Source organism: Corvus kubaryi, unplaced genomic scaffold (assembly GCF_017639235.1).
Source record: "Corvus kubaryi isolate FWS band 111438036 unplaced genomic scaffold, C.kubaryi_AGA036_p1.0 37334, whole genome shotgun sequence".
NCBI classification, from domain to species: domain Eukaryota; kingdom Metazoa; phylum Chordata; class Aves; order Passeriformes; family Corvidae; genus Corvus; species Corvus kubaryi.
Window position 1 is genome coordinate 17221865 of NW_024581108.1, and position 20563 is coordinate 17242427.

General features: G+C 44.1%; 3 protein-coding genes across 3 annotated transcripts in view; 1 reads left to right on the forward strand and 2 right to left on the reverse strand.

Annotated features, from left to right (window-relative positions):
- The window catches only part of GPBP1L1 (GC-rich promoter binding protein 1 like 1), a 31999-nt gene extending 31853 nt beyond the window's left edge, over positions 1 to 146 (reverse strand). The window contains exon 1 of the mRNA XM_042030584.1: positions 44 to 146. The gene's annotated coding sequence lies outside the window, so the exon portion shown is untranslated. The remainder of the gene's footprint in view (positions 1 to 43) is intronic.
- A 372-nt stretch (positions 147 to 518) lies between these two features.
- On the forward strand, positions 519 to 2771 carry TMEM69 (transmembrane protein 69). Its single transcript, XM_042030585.1, has 3 exons — positions 519 to 871; positions 1317 to 1379; positions 1970 to 2771. Exons 2-3 carry the CDS (start codon positions 1335 to 1337, stop codon positions 2684 to 2686), a joined length of 762 nt encoding a protein of 253 aa, XP_041886519.1. The 5' UTR covers positions 519 to 871; positions 1317 to 1334; the 3' UTR covers positions 2687 to 2771.
- Positions 2772 to 4978: 2207 nt separating this feature from the next.
- Positions 4979 to 12064, reverse strand: LOC121665804 (intracisternal A particle-promoted polypeptide). The gene is made up of 8 exons (XM_042030583.1): positions 11726 to 12064; positions 11211 to 11642; positions 10732 to 10887; positions 9826 to 9993; positions 8897 to 9034; positions 8384 to 8506; positions 7491 to 7711; positions 4979 to 6723 (listed from the first exon to the last, which is right to left on the reverse strand). Exons 1-8 carry the CDS (start codon positions 12021 to 12023, stop codon positions 6499 to 6501), a joined length of 1761 nt encoding a protein of 586 aa, XP_041886517.1. The 5' UTR covers positions 12024 to 12064; the 3' UTR covers positions 4979 to 6498.
- Between the last annotated feature and the right edge of the window lie 8499 nt (positions 12065 to 20563).

The following is a 20563-nucleotide window of genomic DNA, read 5'->3' on the forward strand; positions in this document are numbered from 1 at the left end:
GGCGCGGGGGGCGCGGCGGGGGCGGCGCGGGGGCCGCACTCACCGGGCGGGCCCTGGCGCGGCTCCGACGGCCCCACAACCATAACAAAGCTCTGCCCAAAATGGCCGCCCAGCCCTGCCCGGCCGGGGGCCGGAGGGGGCGGGGCCCGCGCGCGCGCGGGGCGGGGCCGAGCACGCGAAAGGGACACGCCCCCCGGTTCCTCTTCCCTGCCCCCGCGCCTCCCGCCCCACCAATCAGCGGCGGTGGCTCCCACCACCTTCGTCACCGCCTGTCGGAAGCAGCTGCAGACTACGCGTCCCAGAAGGCTACTCGCCATTCCCGCCGTGCAGATAGGCGGGCGGCAGGCCGCAAGGCAGGCTGGGATTTGTAGTCCGCATGTGAGAGACTCGCCCGATGTGGTGATGCCGGAAGATAGAAAGCAGGAACTGCTGCACTGCCCCCCAGGAGAGGGTCTATATTCCTCGGGCAGGAGAGGAGCGTGTCGCTTCTCTGCCAGACTGACCGCGGCCCTCGGGCTGCGAGTGACCGGTTTCGGCGCGGATGGGTCCTTCCCCGGCCCGGCGGAACAGGATAGGTCGCGCCAGTTCCCGCTCAGACCGGTAGCGCTAAGCGCCGGGCGCCGTCGGAGCGCTTAAGGGGGCACCGGAAGCCGCCACAGCGAGCGTGTCCGGGCCGGTGGCAGAACCCGGCCAGTCCTGCCCGCTCTCTGGTGGGCAGAGTGGCCCCGCCTTCTCTGGAATATACATATATTCTAGTCTCCTCTCGCTCTCCTTGAGGCGAGTTTGGTTGCGTGGGGTCGCCTTTTTCTTCCGGTGCAGCAGGACCGGGAACTGCGGAGTCAAATCCAGGGCGAGCCGCCCGCCTTACCCGGTGAGTGTCGTACCTCGGCAGGGAGCTTACATGCAGCTTGGATGGGATGGCTTCTCCACTCCTTTTTAAATTAATGATCGCTTTTTCCGCGTGTGAGAAATTGCTCGTTTATAAGCTTTTTGCAGCCATTTATCCCTTGAAGAGGAGATGATCCATGAACGGGAAGCCATCACTTGTTCCCTGATACTCAGTTCTTTAACTAGAAATTGTTTTTGCAACAGTTAATACAGCTTTAGAACTTAGGTTCATAAAGCTGCCTGAAACTAAATATTCTGTAGTGGGCAAGTACCGATTGAATACATATGGAATACATATACATATATCTCTTCAAATATGTACCTGTAAGACTCTTGCATTTGATAAGTGTAGACTGACTAAACTTTGAACATCAGACCAACTCAGCAATTCATCCGTTCAGACCTTCTCCTGAATTTTTCTGTTTTAGGGCATTGACAAAACAAATATGTTTCCTCTCATACGACGATGCTGCTTCAACACACCTTCCAAGGTAAGTAACTGAAGGCTTTTTTTGCTGATTTTATTTAAAAGTAAAATAGCAAAAGATAGGACTGCAGCTTTGAAAAATGGGTGGCTTCCAAGTTGGAGTTTTAGCACTTTTATCACTCAGCTTTTCTAGAACAGTTCATTGTTTCTACAGCACCTTTAGGCAAAGCTATTTCTTTAATAAAATTAGATTTTATTGTCTCAAGATCTTTTTTCTTGATGGAGTAGTGAGGGGACAGTAGCTAGTTTCTGGGGCGACCTTATCCTGCTTCTATATGAAACTGTTTCATATTTGACTCTGAAAAGGTCTGATATATCTTAAAAGTGCCTAAAGAATGCATGTGTGTGGGGAGGGATAGGTGGGCACTGAGTAAGCTTTGCTTATGCACTCTGGAGAGCCCAGTTGCTCTTCATCAGCTGCATAGGGTACCTTCATTAGTTCAGTTAAAACCACTTGAAAGTCAAGAGCAAGGACAGCTGTGGTGTGACCTGACCTGGAAAACCACTTGGTACAATACTCAGTACATAGTTTAGGTACCTGCAGATCTGTAAGCCTGCACTGTACAGGGTTCAGAACAAGTTTTGTGCTTGCAGCTGCAGAAGATGACTGATCCCAGACTGCTCCTCTATGGCAAGAATAAGACAACTTGGTCTTCCTTCGCCCTCCAGCTGCGGAGAGATGCGTGTCCTCTCTCAACATCTCTGAGCCTCAAACCAGCATCGGTTTACACAACCAAGCTCCAGGCTTTTCACACCTCTCTCCCCGTTTTCAAGAAGAAAACCCCTGCAGAACCTGAGGCAGAATCACAAAAAAGCCTGGAATCACTAAAGGATTCTCCCAAGCCAGCCCTTTACTTAAGCCTTGGGGGGCTAATTCCATTTGTGGCCGTGCCCCTGGCCATGGCCATCCAGGGGACCTACTGCCCAGAGCTGGCCTTTGCTCAGGTTGCCTACGGTGCTGCAACAGCATCTTTCCTAGGGGGAATGAGGTGGGGGTTTGCTCTCCCGGAAAACAGCCCAGCCAAGCCAGACTGGCTGAACCTGGCTAATGGCATAGTTCCTCCTCTGCTTGCCTGCCAAGCCTTGCTTTTCAAAGATATCACTCAGGGAGCAGTAATGCTTGTGCTGGCCTTAGGGATAACGCTGCATTACGACATTTCCCTTCTTCCTACTTACCCCAGGTGGTTTAAAGTACTGAGGGTAGTGGGAACGGTGGTGATGGGATTATCCCTGTTGGCCACTGTAGCACTGAAAGCTGTCCTAGAGGTGGAGCAAAGTGATGACAGAAAGATACGGCAGAACACAAATTAATAAATGAATAAGGAAAAGCTATTATCTGCCAATAAGGTACTTGTATGGAGTTCCAGGAGAAATAAAGACTGATTTGTGCTTATAAGTCGTATGATTGCAGGGATCAAGATGCTTATTCTTGAAGCAAAATGATGTTCCAACTGATTTTGAAGCTAGTTCAGGAGGGAAGGATTGTAAATAGCAATTACTTCCAAGGCAAGCATGAGTCTGTCCTTATCTGTAGAACAAAGAATTGCTCCTGAATGAGATGTTGCTGCTCTAGGAATTTAGAATGGAGATTCAAAATGACATGGGTATGAATTCCTCCATGCTGAACTATTAACTGTAAAGTGTGATCATGTTCTGAGGTGGAGAAAACAACAGTAACAAGGTGAAACAGTTCCAGTTTGGTGTTTAAAGAAGTAGCAGAGAATTATGCAAAAGCACATCCATACTCAGTTGCTGTGTTGTGGAACAAGACTTCTATTTCACTCCTATTTTCAGAGGAGGTACTGAAAATCATGGAATGGTTTGGGTTGGAAGGGACCTTAAAGATTGTCTCGTTCCAACCCCCTGCCATACACAGGGACACCTTCCACTAGATCAGGTTGCTCAAAGCCCCATCCAGCCTGAACGCTTCCAGGGATGCTGTGGGAGGCAGTGCTCAGTGCGGTGTCAGGTAAGAAAGGACTGCTGAGGTCTGTTTGCAGTGGCAAGCCAAGGTCAGCACTCACCTGAAATGTGTCATTCAGCTGCTGTGCTGGAGTGGGGAAAAGCTGAAGGGGGAGCTTTGTATCTTTGACAAGGTGCCACAGAAGACAGGTCAACTTCCTGCTCAGGCTTACTAAAATTAAAAAGAGTATTTGCACCACCTGTATGTAGGTTTTGCTTGGATTTAGGGCTGCCCAGCAAAGGAAGCTGCATGCAACATAGCCATAAAGATCTGCCATACTCCTAAATTAAAGGACTGTTAACTTCTGCTATGACACAAAGACTCATGTGCTGGCACTAAGGGATCAGATAATGGGACTGGAAGTAGCTTCTGTCTTCTCCCTCCTAAGAGTCCATGTATTTGGACAGGTACAAATGGCCTGAAGGCTGCAAACTCTCCATGATGGGCCTATTAGTGAAACCACTGCAGAAGCATATGCTCTTTGTACTTAATTCTTCCTAGCACATCATTTAGTGGAACAGTGGAAGATACAACCTAAGTCACATGGATTTTCTTTTCTAGTGTCAGCTACCTCAAGAGACCTATGAAATTGGATGTGGGCATATTTCTTGTAAGCTTTTTATCAGAAGTATTTAAGTACAATATGAGATGCGAGAAAAAAGCTGAAAATGACATCCACACTTGGTCTTAGGACCAGATAATCCTCATAGTTCTATTAAAGCACTACTCTTCATTGTTGTTCTACACCAAATAAAGCACATATTGTCCCTTAAAATTTATTACTTGTTCATTCTGCAAAGAACAGATGTTTAAGAAACCTGCCTGTGCTGGAGATGGAACCATCTGGTATACTGCTGAAACAGCAGCTCTGGACACCAGCCTCTCCCTTTTGGAACCTATTAACCTCTAAACAATTATGGGTATCAATTGCTCTATGCTGAACTATGAAAATACCCTATTAAACAATATATTTCAGAGTTTTCTGAATATAAAGGAAATAAAACTGAGTTTGTAAATGAAAATTTTTTCTTCCTTCTTACTTAGACATGGCATCTTTTAAGACATGTCCAGAGTCCTGTCTTTGTCTTGATTAGTTTAAAGAGGTGCTGAGGATTAGAGACCATAATCAACTAGCTTTGAAATTTCAGTCAAACACAGCAGAACCAGTTACAAAAACTGGAAAAGGTAACTTCAGACAACTGCAGACTCCCTCAAGATCCATTAAACCAGGAAGTTTACAGGTAGGGATCAGAAGTAAACTTGTAGTTCCCAAACGACTAAAACACAGCTAAGTTAGTGTTTCTCAAATGGTTCCATGAGGGATCCTGAAATGTAAAGTAGAAAGACTAAGAAATATTACCTGTAATTTCCTCCCACAGAGGGCTGAATAGAGCTGGCAAGGCAGCCAGACTCCCAAGAAGTCTGAGTGATTTTCCACTAAGAAGAGAAATACTTGAGTATTTTACTGCAGAAGCGTGTTACTTCCACCACTCAAACAGTCACAATTCATAACCAATCTTTCCCTAGTGTTCTACTGGGAAATATGATTTCCAATAAAAAGAAAAAATTACCTATTATATGAAAGTGGCAATACTATAGCTTACTTAGTTAGGAAAGCAACCTCTTCAAGAGCATTCCAGTCAGTTCTGAAAATGCATTTTATTACGAAAAACAGTTTAAACAAGCTTATACTTGAAAAAACCCAAACCATTAATTCAGACACAAATTCTTTGAAGTAAAAGCACATACAAGATTATAATAATCAGAGAAACTCTCCATCATCTAGCATGTTTTAGCCCAACCCTATGTCAGATTTTAGGACCTAGATTAAGGTACCTGCAACACTCAACTTGGAGGATTTATTCATGTATTAATTTGTTAATTTTACACAGGGGATATTGACCTAAACAGCATGAATGCTCCTTTGTCTACACAGTACCAGGCTTCCTGTTTTGTGACATTCCAGCTGTGGTTTTGTGTTCCAGAAAAACTGTTTATCAAAATTCAAGCAGCCTCACTTCAGACTCCATCCAAATCATCCACAGCTGTGCTGAAAATGCAAAAAGCAACTTCAAATATGTTAATTAAATGAATCTAGAAATAACTCCAAACTCCTGATAGTATTGTTCCACTAAGTGTATCCCAGCTAAATACAAACTCCTTAAGAGCACACTTGATATAATCACTTTAATGCTAAATGCAGCTAATTCTATCACAAAAAGTTCCATTGGCTCAAATTTGGATGAGGCAGGATACGAGACGTAGTGAAGGTAAAGGAGTGTGCCTTGTAGAACAGCAAATATTCAATGCCAGGTCTCAGCACGTGTCACACAGGGTAAAAACACATTTGACTACAGGGAAAAAAAATATGGGGGCAAAAGCCTTTCCCTGTGCTTTTATACTAAGAGCAGTCCTAAACAGAACAGCCAGTCTAATGAATAGCATTTGCATTTAAAATTCACCAGAGCTTACACAAAAAGGAGCTCTACTGGCATCATTGACACCACCGAGAAGAAAAGCCAGTGCTGAAGGGGAATAGCATTATTAGAAATGTGAGGACAACCTTCCAGAATAGGAAATTCTCATCCACTCACCATTCAAATTTGTGGAGTGGCCAGAAAATAAAGATCCAATCGATATTCAATGCCCACCATGTCCAGCAACAGAAAAGAGGCTCAAATGCATCAAGGTCATAAGTAGAGTCACCAAGTCTTTCCTGTCTGTTATCTTCTCTTCCTTGTTTTCTGGTAGAAAAAGAACTAATGCCCTCCTGATCTTACCTACAGGTAACTCCTTGCTGTCAACAGTAACCCACTTCCACATTGCAAGTCTGGCTAAAGTGCCAGCTGAGTAACAACCTGATTAATGTCTCTAATGTGTTGGAATTATTACTTCAGATTTTTACAGGGCAAATTCACCATTTATTTCAGTGAGCTTAATCCAGTTATAAGAGGCATTCCTACTCTTAACGGAATACTTCCTGAGACAGACACTGGATAAGCCAATTTACTTTGAAGGGCTTTTCCTTTTGCTCAGGAAAATCCCTCTGATCTAATTCTCCACTGAAGCTCCTGTGTTAAAAGAGGTTTCTGGTCAATGAAACAGGAAATCTGAGGAGATATATTCACTCATTCCTTGAATGAGTTTTCTTCTTTGTGTTTTACAGCACAGCTACGCCTCCTTCGCAGCGGCTGGTTATCATGTTGGCAATTTCAGTCCAGCTGTCCATGTGAGGGTTATAAACTTCAACAGAGTCAGAGGTTACTGGAGCAGCAAAATCAGGACTGGGAGCTCGGCCTCCCGAAGCATAGAGAAGTCCATTCACAGCCACAACACAGACACCAGCTCTTGGGATTTTCATCGATGCAACTTCAACCCACTTTTCCTAATAAGAAGGTGAAAGATCAAGAAATAGTTTTAGGGCAAGCCCTGATTCTGATAAAGTAACTTTTAAAGCTTAAAGACTGAAACATATACAAAGAACACTATGTATACACTTCACAGGTTTCAACGTGGTATGTGTACAGTATCAAGAGGATTATCAAGCCAGGAATGACAACACTTTCACAAGGGGTACAAATTGTGTTAGTCACTAAAGAGCAGATCCCATACTGTTGGCACACAACATCCCTCCCTTTCTTCAGTCACTGCAAGATGCAGTCAGTCTCCAAAATAAAGCATAGTACAGTTTGATGCGGGGGAAACAGGAAAACTAGATTCAAATTGAAAAGCAAAACAGATGGCACATGGGATTATGTTCCACTTTTAAGAGTAGATACTCTTCCAAAGAGCACCATAGAAACATGAGCAATAACAGTCTGGAATAATTTTTTATCTTATTCTAGTCACGCTGAAACACCACAACATTTTGATGCAGAAGAAGATCCTCAAATTTTGCAATAAAAGGTAACTCTTACCTTTACAGTGAGTTTTTTCTTTCTATTCAGATTATTGAGCTTTCTGTTGCAGCAGGGGAATCTATCCTCTCCTCTTAACCCTAAGAAGTATTTACCAAACTACAGTATATCTGTGCATGGTTAAACCATGACATCTACTTAGGACAGACCCTGAGATTACCAAAGCTTTGTTTCACTCAAGATCACCAGCCAGTACTGAAAAGGAAATGACATTTAGGAAGGGACTCTACCATACCTCTTCGAATGAGTATCTTTCTACACTAGCAAGTGCATCCTGAGATTCATTCCAGCCTCCCACAGCATAGATACAATCATTGAGAGCAGCTACACCAAGATAGGCTCTTCGGGTGCCCATTGGAGCGAGCTCAGACCAACGTTTAGAGATGGGGTCGTAGACTTCAACAGAACGCAGCTCTACTCCTTCACTGCTGATACCACCAACGACATAAATCAAACCTGCCAAAACAGAGTTTCTCCTCTTTTAGGCTTCATAGTACAAAGACAGAAAACTACTGTCACAACACAAGTTTCAGCCTGACATTGAGATGGTTAAAGAATGACAGAAAATCCTCCTTTTGCTCAGTAGTAGAATACATAAAGCTTTTGCATGAGCAGCTTGAGGCTCGAGCACTAGAAGCTCTGAGGAAAGCAAAAATTAATTAAGTGCAGGGGAAGGAATTCAGAAGGTTGCAAATGCTGACCTGATCAGGATCAAATACTTAGTAAGCACATGTATTGATCAAGTCTTTAGACATGTCTGTCTTAAAATAACCTGTGGCAAGCCTTCAGATTGTCACAAAGAAAAACATGCAAACTCAAATATGGAAGATAAATAAAAGCAGTATCAGGAAGAACAACCAACTGTTAAAAGACTAGCTGCATAACCATACTGGCAGCCATGTAAAAACTTTTCATGACATAAAAGGCAGAAGACAAGAGAGAACTTTATAGTCTTTGAATTCTGCAGAATCAAAAATAGAGTACTAGAACAACAAACAAGCAAGGCACAAGCATGTGTGACTGACAGCTCAGTACAAGACAAAGGTAAGAATTCATGACTGAGACCTAAAGCTTCAAAATCCAATGGCTGTTGCAACTATTTATGGATATAAACTTGACAATATTCACCTTGCATTTCACAACACCCAAAGCAGTAACGGGGCTTAGCCATGCTTCCCACCACATCCCAACTATTTTCTTCAGGATCAAATCTTTCAATTGTGTTGCCAATCTCTGCTCCAATCCAGCCTCCTGCAAGTAACGGCAAACACAGGAAGGAATTTAATGGCACGAAGTTGCGTGTTAGCTGTATTTTTAGACATACAGAGCACTGTTCCAGGACAAATTCTGAAATCAGCATGCAGTCAGTCTACAATGGAAATAACTAAACAATATAGTTTATTTATATAGTTATAATGATTAGTTATCGTTATAACTAATCCACAGAGATTTATGTATATATGTTAATACCTATATATGTATATATGTATTATATGTTAATAAGTACATATGTTAATACTTATGGACTTCTTTTCAAAACTTAAGTTTGCAAATTTGCATCACCAAGATGTAATATAAGATCAAATCCATTTTCAAGTTCTATGAATTAACATCTTCACCTAGAAAAACCCCACAACTTACCCAAAGCATAGATAGCACCATAGCATGTACACACTCCCAGTGCACAACGGGGATGGTTCATGGAAGCCACAGTTGTCCATTGCTTAGTAACAGGATCATAACATTCAGTACAGTCAAAAATCATTGAGTTGTCCTCACCTACATAATAAGAGCAAGAAGAAGGGAAATGCAATGTTTTGCACTGCAGATAGGGCAACATTCTTCAACTTCTCCCAGGACAGGTAACATTTCAATACAAGATTTATCTTTTAGCTAAATGGCCAACGTAGCAAAAGCTTCATTTACACCCAGAACTGAATCATCACTAGGAACCTCTTTCATCAATAGTTCCCTGAAAAGTTACTGAAAACATTGGAGAGGTAAACAACCACAGTGCTTCACATTTTACTCTGCAGCACAACTGACTGGGTTTTCAAGACCAAAGAATGAGCTCTGTGGTGACAAAAACAGTCTACATATGCATTCTTTCATGATGGGCTGGTAGAGCTGCTCATCATATCCTTGTGCAAACATACATAATGAGCCTTTACAGGTAGACAGACCACAAGTGGTCTGTCCTGTGCTACTGCCTTTTACGCTCTGGGCTTCTGCTAGACTACAAGTGAGAAAAGGAATTCCATTAGTGGTGGTACACAAAGCCCACAGAATAGCCAACATCTCTGAGTATATCTGCACACATCCATATGGTAACCTGTGAGTAGCTACACCATGAGGGAAGAGCAGCTTAGTAAAAACTGGCGAGCACAGGAGCCCTAACGGGCATTCACAGAGCAGTGACAGTACAGAACCAAGGAACACCAATTCCTTTGTTATTACACCTAAAAGTTGTATTATCCTCAGAACCACTTACAAGAAGAATAATTTTGAAAGTTTCCATGCATGAGTTCTCTAGTATTCATGTAAGAAAGCAAGCATATTTCAGCTGTTACCTCCTATGGCATAGACCATTCCTCCCACCACAGCCACCCCCAGCCCGCTCCGGGCCTGGTGGAGAGAGGACACTGTGGTCCAGTAGTGGCTGAAGGTGTCAAAACGCTCCACACAGCTGAGGGCTCTGCTGTCACTCCAGCGTCCTCCTTGCAGTCGGGTGTACCCACCTGGAAAGTAAGTGGAAAGGCCAAGTAAGAGCTTCCTGTTCATCCTCATGCTCCTATATCTAAACCATTAAAATATTTATAGTAACAGCCATTAGCCACTTTTAGTGGGAATTGGATTTTTCCAAGTAGCTTCGTTTCTCCAGCATACAAGGAAGAATGGTTGCCTTGAGGGTCATGGAAATTGTGCTGAGCCGATGGCACAACACTACAAACATTAGAATTCATGTTTTCAGTAAAATACAGAGACTAGCCAACAGCCTTTGCTCTCTATGCCAGTGCTACTTCCCACAGGGTGAAACAAACGTGCTCCCTTCCAACATAAAGCTGCAGCTTTGCTGAAAACTTACAATTGCGAGTATCCCATCATATGAACCAAAGTATCCTGCACAGAGAAAACTTCAGCCATCAGTACAAAACGTGCAGTGAATTTGCATACACCATTCCAGCGGTCAATCCTGGGTAAATCCTCTGCTGATTTGCAGCTTTCCACCCAAGGCAAATAATTTTTAAACAGCAAATCTGGGCTTTGAATGCCATGTCACAATGACAAGAAATGTGAATGCTGGACTCCTGTGCAATTCTAATCAAAGCAGCTAACATGGTAACTTAGCCATGATGAAACATTTTACTATCTTTACATATTTTGATTTTTTAAAAATCCTCAAGTATCTCCTTCAGTACTGCATTCTGAGATACTACTTCATTTGTTTTATAAGGTTCAAACAGCCACGTTCTAACCTACTGCATAAAGGTACTTCCTGGCTTTCCTCCGGGGACGACCTTTAGAAGCCTGCAGAAAACTGCTGACCTTGTTCTCTTTGGGAGATTTAGAGACTTCACAATATTCTTTCAACAGAGTTTGCAGGGCCACCCGAAGACTGAAATCTGGAATACCTTGAAGAGTAACATAAACAGAATAAGAATAAAATAAGCAGAATTTTAAAAAAAAGCACAGTGAAAAGCAACAAACTAAACAATTCAGTTGTAGAAAAATTACTAGGTTCTCCTAAAACAGCAGACAAATCAAGGTTGCCTACTTTTATAAGGCTTTTCAAAAGCATGTGTTTAAGCTGTGCTTATTTTTTTAAAAATAGAGCTTGTTTGCTGTATTTTCACTCATGCTATTAATGTAAAAAATAGTCCATCAAAGCCCAGTAACTCTGAACAACGCATGGTTTGGTCACATACATGCACCTGATATTCCTTCTTTCACTTACTTTCTATGTATTTTAACAGCCTTTGTGCTGGTAGTAGAGGGAATCGAACCGGCTCCAGTACTTCTACGACGTATTTCTTTCTTTTCCCCACATCCTTCAGAATCCATTGCATCGCTGCTGTGAAAACCTGGTACTCGTCCTCGATGCTCAGGTCCTCGCTCCGCAGGATCTTCACGAGCTGCTCCTTGGTGAGCGCCAGGAACTCCTCCCCGCTCTGTACCTCCAGGAAGTGCGCGTGGATGTAGCTCTCGGTGAACTCCATCAGGTCGTGACAGGCGATCTGCTCGGAGAACTGGAAGAGGCCGATGCAGTTCAGCGGGTCGATCTGGCCCTTGAGGAACTCGCAGCAGAGCTCCACCACCTCGGTGAGCTGCAGCATGTCCGCGGCGACGATGAGCTCCTGGACGTTGTGCTCCGCGATGCTCACCACCCCTGCGGGCACCAAACCACAGCGGGGCCCCGCTCCAGCCTGCGGCCGCCGGGCACCCGCCCCTCGCCCCCCTGCCAGCCCTCACCTGTGTAGATGAAGTCGAGCAGCGTGTGGAAGGTGTCCGCCTCCACGCCCGCGATCCGCACCACGTCCCGCCCGGACTCCTTCATGCCGCCCGCGAACAGCGCCGCGAAGTAGGGGCTGCTGGCCGCCAGCACCAAGCGGTGCACGGAGAACGCCTCCGGGCCCACCTCCAGCCGCACGTCGCAGAAGCTGTGCCCGGCGCGCAGCCGGTTGATCTGGGCTAGGAGCAGGCGGGCGTGCCGCTCGGAGCTGGAGATGGAGCCAGAGCCGCCCTTGCCCATCCCGGCACTCGCCGCCATCGCTGCTGCGGCACCGGCACCCCCGGCGCCGGCCTCGCGCCGCGCACGCGCCCCTCTCCTCCCGCCCGGGCGCGTGCGCGGGGGGGCGCGCTCCCCGCTGAGGCGGCTCTGGATGGACGGGGCGGGCACCGTGAGGGGGAGTGCTGGGGGCTCTGTGTGGCCGCAGGGCTCCACGAGCTCTGCGCTCCGTGTGTGCTGAGGGCTCCGTGTGTGCTGAGGGCTGCCCTCAAGCCGGCACTGGTTCTGGTGCCTCTGTCCGTTGCTTTGTCTATGAGCCTGCCTGGGCACCTGGCCCCACGAGGCCCCTCAAAATCATGGAATCATCAAGGTTGGAAGAGACCTTTAAGGTTAATCATTGCAACGGTCTACCCAGCACTGCCCCTGTAACCCCTAAACTGCTAAACCACATCACCCAGTGCCAGATCCAAATGCCTCTTAAACACCTCCACGGGTGGTGTTTCCACCACTTCCTTAGACAACCTGTTCCAATACCTGACCACCTGAACAGTGAAAATTTTTTCCTAACATCTAATCTGAATCTCACCTGTCTTAGTTTAAGGCCATTTCCTCTGGTCCTCTCACTGCAGGCACAGTAAAAGAGACTGACCCCCACCTGACTGTAACCTCCTTCCAGGGAGTTGTAGAGAGTGATGAGGTCCTGCCTGAGCATCCTTCAGACTGAACAAACCCTGCTGCCTCAGCTGCTCGTCGTAACATGTTTTCTAGCCTTGTTGCCTTCGCTGGGCATGCTCCAGCACCTCAATGTCCATTTTAAAGTGAGGAGTCCCTGTGCACCCCTGCAGACATCTCTGGCTACTCTGGGCTTGCTTCCTGCTCTGCAAAGAGCTTGTCTGTGGTTAAAACTGGTCCCCCAATAGGTTATTCACTTACTGCCTTCACAATCTCTGTCCCTCAGTCCTAGCCATGCTCTTGCAAACTGGGTCCCTGTCGACCTCCATCTGTGCTTGTGCAAAACGTGGCTATGTTGGGGAGAAATTGCAGCAGCCACCAGCCCAGGGAACCCCAGAGATGGGAGGCAGGGACACTGCCTGTCCTTAGCTCAGGACTGTTGCACCAGACCTGTGCTGACAGGTGATAAGTGTCTCACACTGAGGTAAACACACATGATCACTGGGTCTGGCAGAGCTGACACTGATTCTGAGAGAAAAGCATCCCTCCTGAGTTTTCCACAACTGTTCCAGGACCAGGACAGGCAGATCCAGTCCAGCACTCCCTTTGTCCATAGTGTCATGCCATGTTTGGGCCTTCCTCTTCATTCCAGCACAGATGTTTCATCAGTGTCCCGTAGCAGCACCATGTGGGTCACTGGGGTCAGCACTGATCCTGAGGCAGAGTGTGCTTCCATCTTAGTCTGTGTAATTCCCTGAGTCACTGCATGCCTGAGCATTGATGGGGGATGAGCTACACATACTGAGTTAAATGCACGCAGTCACCGGGTACAGCAGAGCTGGCACTAATTCTGAGAGAAAAACATCCCTCCAGAGTTTTCCACAACTGTTCCAGGAGCACAACATCCAGCCAGAGCAAAAAGCGATCAGAGAGCCACTTGGAATGCTTCCATATCTATTTACTGTGAGACTGGAAAAGAAAAACATGTCTGCTCACAGTTACAATGGTCATGGCCCCTCAGGCTTTTCTCATGATTCTGCATTTCATTGTAATAACTTTTAAATGTACTTCTGGAAAGAATCTGAACCATGATACCCTCTGGGGGCTGTTGGTTTCTCTGTTCATCAGCATTACATTCTAATTACATTTCAAGATGGTCTTAAAAAAATACCCATAGAAAGCATAGATCTAGAGAGAAGGTTTCTGCAAGCACACACAGTTGCATGCATGCTGATATAACTCCATAAATTTCAAGCTTGGCTAAGAAATGCGTTGAGATTTTTCTTTCTTTGATGCATCAGTAAAAGAAACCAGACCCCTCTCGTGCTGACATTTTATTCATTGGAAGTGGCCTGTGAGTAAAAGGCTTAGAATTCTCCTAAATGCCAGTGGCTCGCTAGCTGGCTGATGTCAGCTGTTAGACTCTTGGCCAGCACTGGGACTTCACACCATAGGGCCAAATTTACGGACACAAAACAGTGTTGCTGAGAGCAAGCTAATTTTGCCCCAAAGGCCAGTACTGTGCTGTGTTCATGGTTCTGCCCCCAGCAAAGGGCACCACTTCAGTGGGTGTCTTCTGTGGCCACGCAGGAGCTGTACAGGATGGAGCCAATGCTCCCATATACTGTTGTGAATCTCCCAAAACATGCTGCAAGTACCTTTGACAGTGTGAAATTGCACTGTGTAATGAGGAGGCCTCTTGATTAACCAACACCAAGAATGACAGTCACTCCAGTGAAGGAATTAAAAATGTCTTCAATTTAAACATGATAGACTTGTAAAAATGTATTTGCCAATAAGCCAGCTAAATGCTGACTGTCATACAGGACAAGTGACAAAATGCCATGCCCTGTGCTCCTCAACATGTCCTGCTGCCCATACCTGCACAGAAGTGCTGCTGCCACCCTGCCAAAACAGTGAGAAGATTCTCACAAAAACCTCTTCATGCTTTTTTTTGAAAACCCCCTGTCCTATAGAGTTCCCTTGGCTGCTCAGATTTCCCTGGCTGAAAGGTTCTCAGGAAAACCTTTCCTGATGCGTGGATGATGTTCTGCGGAGCCGAGGGAGCTGTCTGTGCTGCTTTTCCCGAATCCTGCAGGTGCCGCTGTTACCGCAGGGAGATGTGTTGGAACGTTAAAAAAACCGGGACTGCAGAGGTGACGTATTGGAACAAAATCGGGAGGCTGAAAGGTGTTGCATGTGCGGGAGCTGAACCTCTCCTCTCTTAGACTATGATTTGTTTGTATTTTTTTCCCCCTGAACTCGATACAGATGGAGAACTCTTAGTCTTAAAAAACAAAACAAAACAAACCGAAACAAAACAAAACACCCACCCCGAAACCTAAAAAGAGAAATAATTGATCTGAATGTGCAGTTTTGCCTGACTACTTCTTGTCAGCATCTGTCCATCACACCTGCAGTTTTGGTGGTCATTTTGACTTAAAACCCCTTACCACACTTGGCTGCTAAAATTCTCTATTGCAGAGGAGACATGAAACCCAGGCCTTGACTATTTGCAGGTACATCAAATCCCATGGGATGTTTTGTGATAGGGAGCCACTTTCCATGGTAACCAGAATGTGCCAGGTCTAATTCCTCCCCCAGTTTAGTGTGTATGAAATCTTCACTTCGTGTCTCAGACTGCATCTCTGCACTTTGCCCTCTGTGCTAAGACATCTGCTATAACCTTTCGATGGTACAGACAGTTGTCATTTTTGTTACTAATTACCCGCTGTAGTTGCTACTTGTATTGTAATGCACTGGATTTATCAGAGGAGAGGTGTTGTACAGCCCCTCCAAAATGGAAAGGAGCTTGCTTTGTGTTTTGGTGTGCAGGTCACAAAATCTTCATAGGATACTACCATTTTTGCTCCACTTCCCTAAGTTCCACAAGGATTTGAACTCAAACTTCTCCCAGGGAAGCCAAAATTGCAAAAGTGCAGAGGTACCAAGAGTTCTTTAGGAGTAGAAGCATCTGTAATGCACTAAGCTACATCTCTTACACTTCCAAGACACCTTGTTTCTGTTAAGGTCTAGGTTTTTCCCAGATGTCCCATTTACTCTGGATGCCACTGCATGCCCAAAAGCAATGATGCAGATCAGCTGTCTGTGGATGCACAGTTGGTGGAGTGTTGTTGTGCAGCCCCTCGAAGGGGTAAGACAAGGCAGGCTGCTGGACTTCACACTCAGCCTGGAGGAGAGAAGAGCTCCCTGGGTACTTGTAAGGTATTTCTCAAAGACAGCATAGGTTTACCCCTTTATCACCCCAATGATAATCACAACTGCTTATCGTGTTTGTCTACTCAGTCAAAAGCCTCTAATGAGCTACAGACACTGTATTCTAATTAGATACCTGCATAAACCTGTTGTCAGCTTATGCTTTCACGTGGTACATAAGCTTCAGTGGATAAAGAAGCTTCCCTTCAGGGTCTGAATGTTTCCTGTCTCAGTGGGTTGAGCTTCACAGGGAGATAACACATTTTCCAGAGAACAGGTTTGGGCCAGGCCCAAGAGCTATTACCTTCATTCCTGTGAGGGTTAATGAATCTTGATGAATATGTGTGTATGTGTGTGTAGGGTAGAGATCTGAACTGGAACTGACCCAAACACAGGGAGCAAGAGGGGTCCCCAAAGACAGTCTTTCTGCACAGGCAGCCCCACAATACAGGGCTTGTGTGAAAACATTTAAGTTTTCTCACTACCAGCGATGTGGTGATGGTCCATTTCTCAGCTGAACTGTTAATGGCTTGGGAAATTGTAAAGCTCAGGGCTGTGCCATCGTGAATGTCCTCTTCCTCTTCCTCTTGTCTTTCTCTTCTCTCATCTTTAGAAGCCTTCATGAACTTTTTTGTCTGTTTCAAAATTTGTAATTAAGTATTTTTACTATTTTCACTGTAATATGGCTTGAGGTAAAGGTGGCATTAAGGAAACAGCCTGGTATCAGGGTTGTCAGTCCAGGCAGGTTTAGCACTCATCAAGTGGGGATTGAGAAACTCGGTCCTGAGTATTCACATCCCACCAAAGGTGCTGTGGCACAGGCTGTGCTGGCATCCAGCTGAGGGGGGCGTTGCCCTCCAGTGACCAGCCATGCCCTGGGGAGCCATTTGTCAGGCAGCAAAAGTGGGGAACACATCTGAGCCACAGGAGCCTTCAGAGGGAATGTGACATTTCCAGTGAAAAATGCAAAGATACTGGCTTGTGATTTCAGGAGCACTGGCAATATTTCACTACTGTGTGCTCCAGGCTTCACCTTCACAATAGCATTGGGGGGAAAGGGGATTGGTGTGTGATAAAAAATAATAAAACAAGGAAAAAACCCTTTTTCAGTCTTAAAGTATGCCCTAGCAATGAAAGGATTGTGTCACCTGACCTACTTGTGTGGAGAGATTTGTGTTCTGGCTACACTTACCTAGCAGGAAGTTTGGAGGAATTCCAGTGAAACAGGGAATGTTGTGCAACATGCACGGCTACAGTTCCCCACCACTTAGAAGATTCCTGTGTTTAAGCCATAGATCTGGAGCAATTCCAGGCTATTTGATATAAAATAAACATCCTGGATGCAGTGTGTCAGATACTAGCATAATATTGTTTTAGTCTTTCTCATTTCTCCCGTGGGAATAATCATTCCATGAAGAAGGAAAGTGATCTAATGAGAGAATTAACTCAAGAGCTTGAACATTGAATTAGTCACAGCTGTCTGAGAGGGGAACCAAGGCGAGCTCCACAGAGACTTCACTGCATTTCCAAGGAAGGAAGCCAAAAGAATACTGGGACTTGGATAGCAGTTGATGATCAAAACAGAGGCAGGAGAGATATGCTTTTAGTAGAGAGACTTTCCTGCCTCATTTCTCTCTGAAGATAAATCTCAGTAGTAGGGAATTGCTGCAACTTTGTCTTGGAGATGTTGAAAGCTGCCAGATTGTTGAGGTCTGATCCTAACTGTGTCCTCACACTTATTTGAAGCAGATGATTGATTTCATAGCTTGGGTCTTTTTTCACTGTAGTACAGAGCTGACCTGCAGCTTCACACTGAATTAGATCTGCTCTCTAAGGTGACTGTATCAAAGGTGCAGGTCTTTTTTTGCCAAAAGGAAAAATGGGCTGTACTTGAGAATTATCAGTCTTCAGGCATGGGGGAATTCAGTCTTGCCATTAGTAAAGTTTGGCAATGTTTCAAACTGTAATCCAAACCCTAATGCTTTTTGGACTCTGTATTTAACTCTTCTTGTCTAAATCTCAGTGTTTCCTTGGATAATAAAGTAGAGCAAACACACAACAGACATGAGCTGTCTGGAGCATGCGGCATTTTTTTAAGTAACTCCAAGTTATGCAAACCTTTGGAACAGAAAAAAAGGAAAGAAAAGGTGCATAAATTCAGCTAATTTCATTCCTTTAAAATTATATAGTCACTAGATATATACCAGAAGCATGTTTGTTCTCCTAGAACAGACTGCACTTGTGTTGACAGAGCTTGTGATCTGATTTCATTGGGAAAATGGATAGAGTTAAACTCTGCCTGATACCCACCACATTCCACAGGCTGTGTGATGCAGTGGGGTCATTCCAGAAGCAGCGCCTCAGTGGAATGTGAGATACGTCACCAACCCTGAGTAACTGTTAGTAGGATGTCTGTAACTCCTGCATCTGCTGGCTTGGTGAGTCAGGACTTCCAGGGCTCTGCATTCACTGAAACCTTAAAAGATTAAAACTTCTTCCACAGTGTAACATTTCAGCTGTAAATGGCATAGGTTGCTACTATGCATCCCAACTCCTTGGCTGCTCTGCTGTTGCTTTGTCATGTATTTCCCTGGATGATTGTTTCCAATGATTTACCTTTCCTCAGTGAAAGCATTTTTCGTCTCCCTTTTTAGAATTTCACCTTTGGAGGCTTGATCTAGTTCTTCGGATAGAAAGATCATTTTTATTCTAATCTTGTCCTTCAAAGTGCTTGCAAAATCTCTACTTTATTGATTAGGGAAACATAAGTGTTGGCTGGATCAGAGCAGACCCTTTGGGATTACTAACAGAAGATCTGTCTAACAAGAACATACTCATAGTAATCTTTTAATATATTTTTAAACAAGTATTACAGTGATTTCATTTGCACTTTGGTTGTCTCCAATTGATTATCAGAATATTGTATCAAATGTTATCAAAATCTTAAAGAGACTGATCTAATCTACAGATTTCCCTTTCTCTTCAGGCTGTTTGTCTCTCAGCAAGGCAAATTAGTCTGTTTGATATTATTTGTCTTATATAGTGCAACAATTATTATTTGTGTAATTTTATTATCCTTCAAGGTCCATGGAAATGCATTGTTTAATAATTTGTTTTGGTTTTTGGATGCTCAGGTTTTTTGCACTATTTTATTCCATAAAAGACTGGAGCATCAGACTCAATGATCTTAAAGGTCTTTCCAAACCTGAACAAATCTGTGATTCTATAATTTTTGCATAATACCTTTTGTATAATAATTTAACATAATTTTTTCCCAAGGATCATCTTACAAAGTGCAGTTCCATGTGCAATGTGAAAAAAGACTCTGCAATGAACTTGTCTGTGCTAGTCCTAGTTCTGTGATACTTGCAGTGATCAGATAAGTCTCTTTTTGACTGACACAGTTTGCTTCTCACTCCTTATTTTCCTCTCAGGTGTATTTTGAAGATTAATGAATATTTATAAAATGTTTTGAGTGAAACCTGCACATGAAAAATGCAACAGAAGTTGAAAATGTCATAATTACTGATGTTTATTATTTTTTAAAAAGGAAGACTATATGGCAATCAATATCCATGGAGAATTAGGAACTATAAAAATAGAGTGAGAACTCTGAAGGTACTACAGGAAATTGTGGCCTGAGGAAGAAAGCCTTGCAATGGCACAAGGAACAGTGGACAAGTTTTGTTAATAATGCTTAGTGTTGAAATATATGCTGGATGAAGCATTTGTATTACCGAAGTATGATGGAATCCTTTTCAGTCTGCAAGTAATTAAGGATGAGGTTCATCATCATCATAAGTAATATTTATAATTTTAAAGCAGTAGGCTAAGGTAATGTATACTAAAGAACTCTAACAGAACGCTCATGAGAGATCTCATTTGTAAGAAATCCTGGCATATCAGTGAAATTTCAGGAGACTCACAGTATTCTGCCAATGTTTAAGGAAAGAAAATTAAATAAACAGAGCAATCAGGATGACCCATCATAGCTGGTTAACATGACACCAGACCCAAGCAGCACAGTACAAAAGCTGATTCTTAGCCAGGTCATAAATAAGTCAATAATTGGCAATAATTCTTATTTTTATCAACATTGTTTTGTTGATAAGTCCAGTTTAATTTATTGGTAAGGGTTTTAAATCTGTTTCCTCAGATTGGTATAGGAACATGTTTCCCAACCCATTTCACAAAGCATTTGACTACCATTGTGACATTTTAATAAAGATCCTAGTCAGGTCTAGTGTCACTAAATACTGAGGCATTTCAGTGGTCTGGGCCAGTGTGGCTGCAGAGGTGGGACATGTGCTTTTGGGCTGTAATGCATAGAGGCACCTACCCAATCAGAGCAGCATTAGCTGGGGATGTCTTGCAGCCACCAGTAACCTGGATCTTTCTTTTCCCTGGTTACCTTCACAGTGTATTGCTGTGATCTGTTTTTCAGCCATTTGTGTTATTTTTTACTTTGCTTTACCTGAGTTATCCTAGTCTTTCTGTACATTTAAAATACCCACTGATAGCATTTCTGAGTGTCACTAAGGTTGTTTAGGGTGTACATTACTGTGTATATAACACAACTAGACAGAGCAAACAGTGGCTTAAGAAGATTGGCATATTCATGTGAAGTTTTTGTAACACAAGTGAGTGCAAAGCAATGAGCATGAGAGCTAAGATCACTGTTCACACCTCGGGGA

Excerpts from the sequence above, each read along its gene's own strand:
- TMEM69 (XM_042030585.1), top strand. The coding sequence starts at position 1,335 with ATGTTTCCTCTCATACGACGATGCTGCTTCAACACACCTTCCAAG. Across the intron at positions 1,380-1,969 it reads GCTTCAACACACCTTCCAAG|CTGCAGAAGATGACTGATCC; the intron begins GTAAGTAACTGA and ends TTGTGCTTGCAG.
- LOC121665804 (XM_042030583.1), bottom strand. The coding sequence starts at position 12,023 with ATGGCGGCGAGTGCCGGGATGGGCAAGGGCGGCTCTGGCTCCATCTCC. Across the intron at positions 11,643-11,725 it reads GCTCGACTTCATCTACACAG|GGGTGGTGAGCATCGCGGAG; the intron begins GTGAGGGCTGGC and ends TGGTGCCCGCAG. Across the intron at positions 9,035-9,825 it reads AATGGTCTATGCCATAGGAG|GTGAGGACAACTCAATGATT; the intron begins GTAACAGCTGAA and ends CTTATTATGTAG.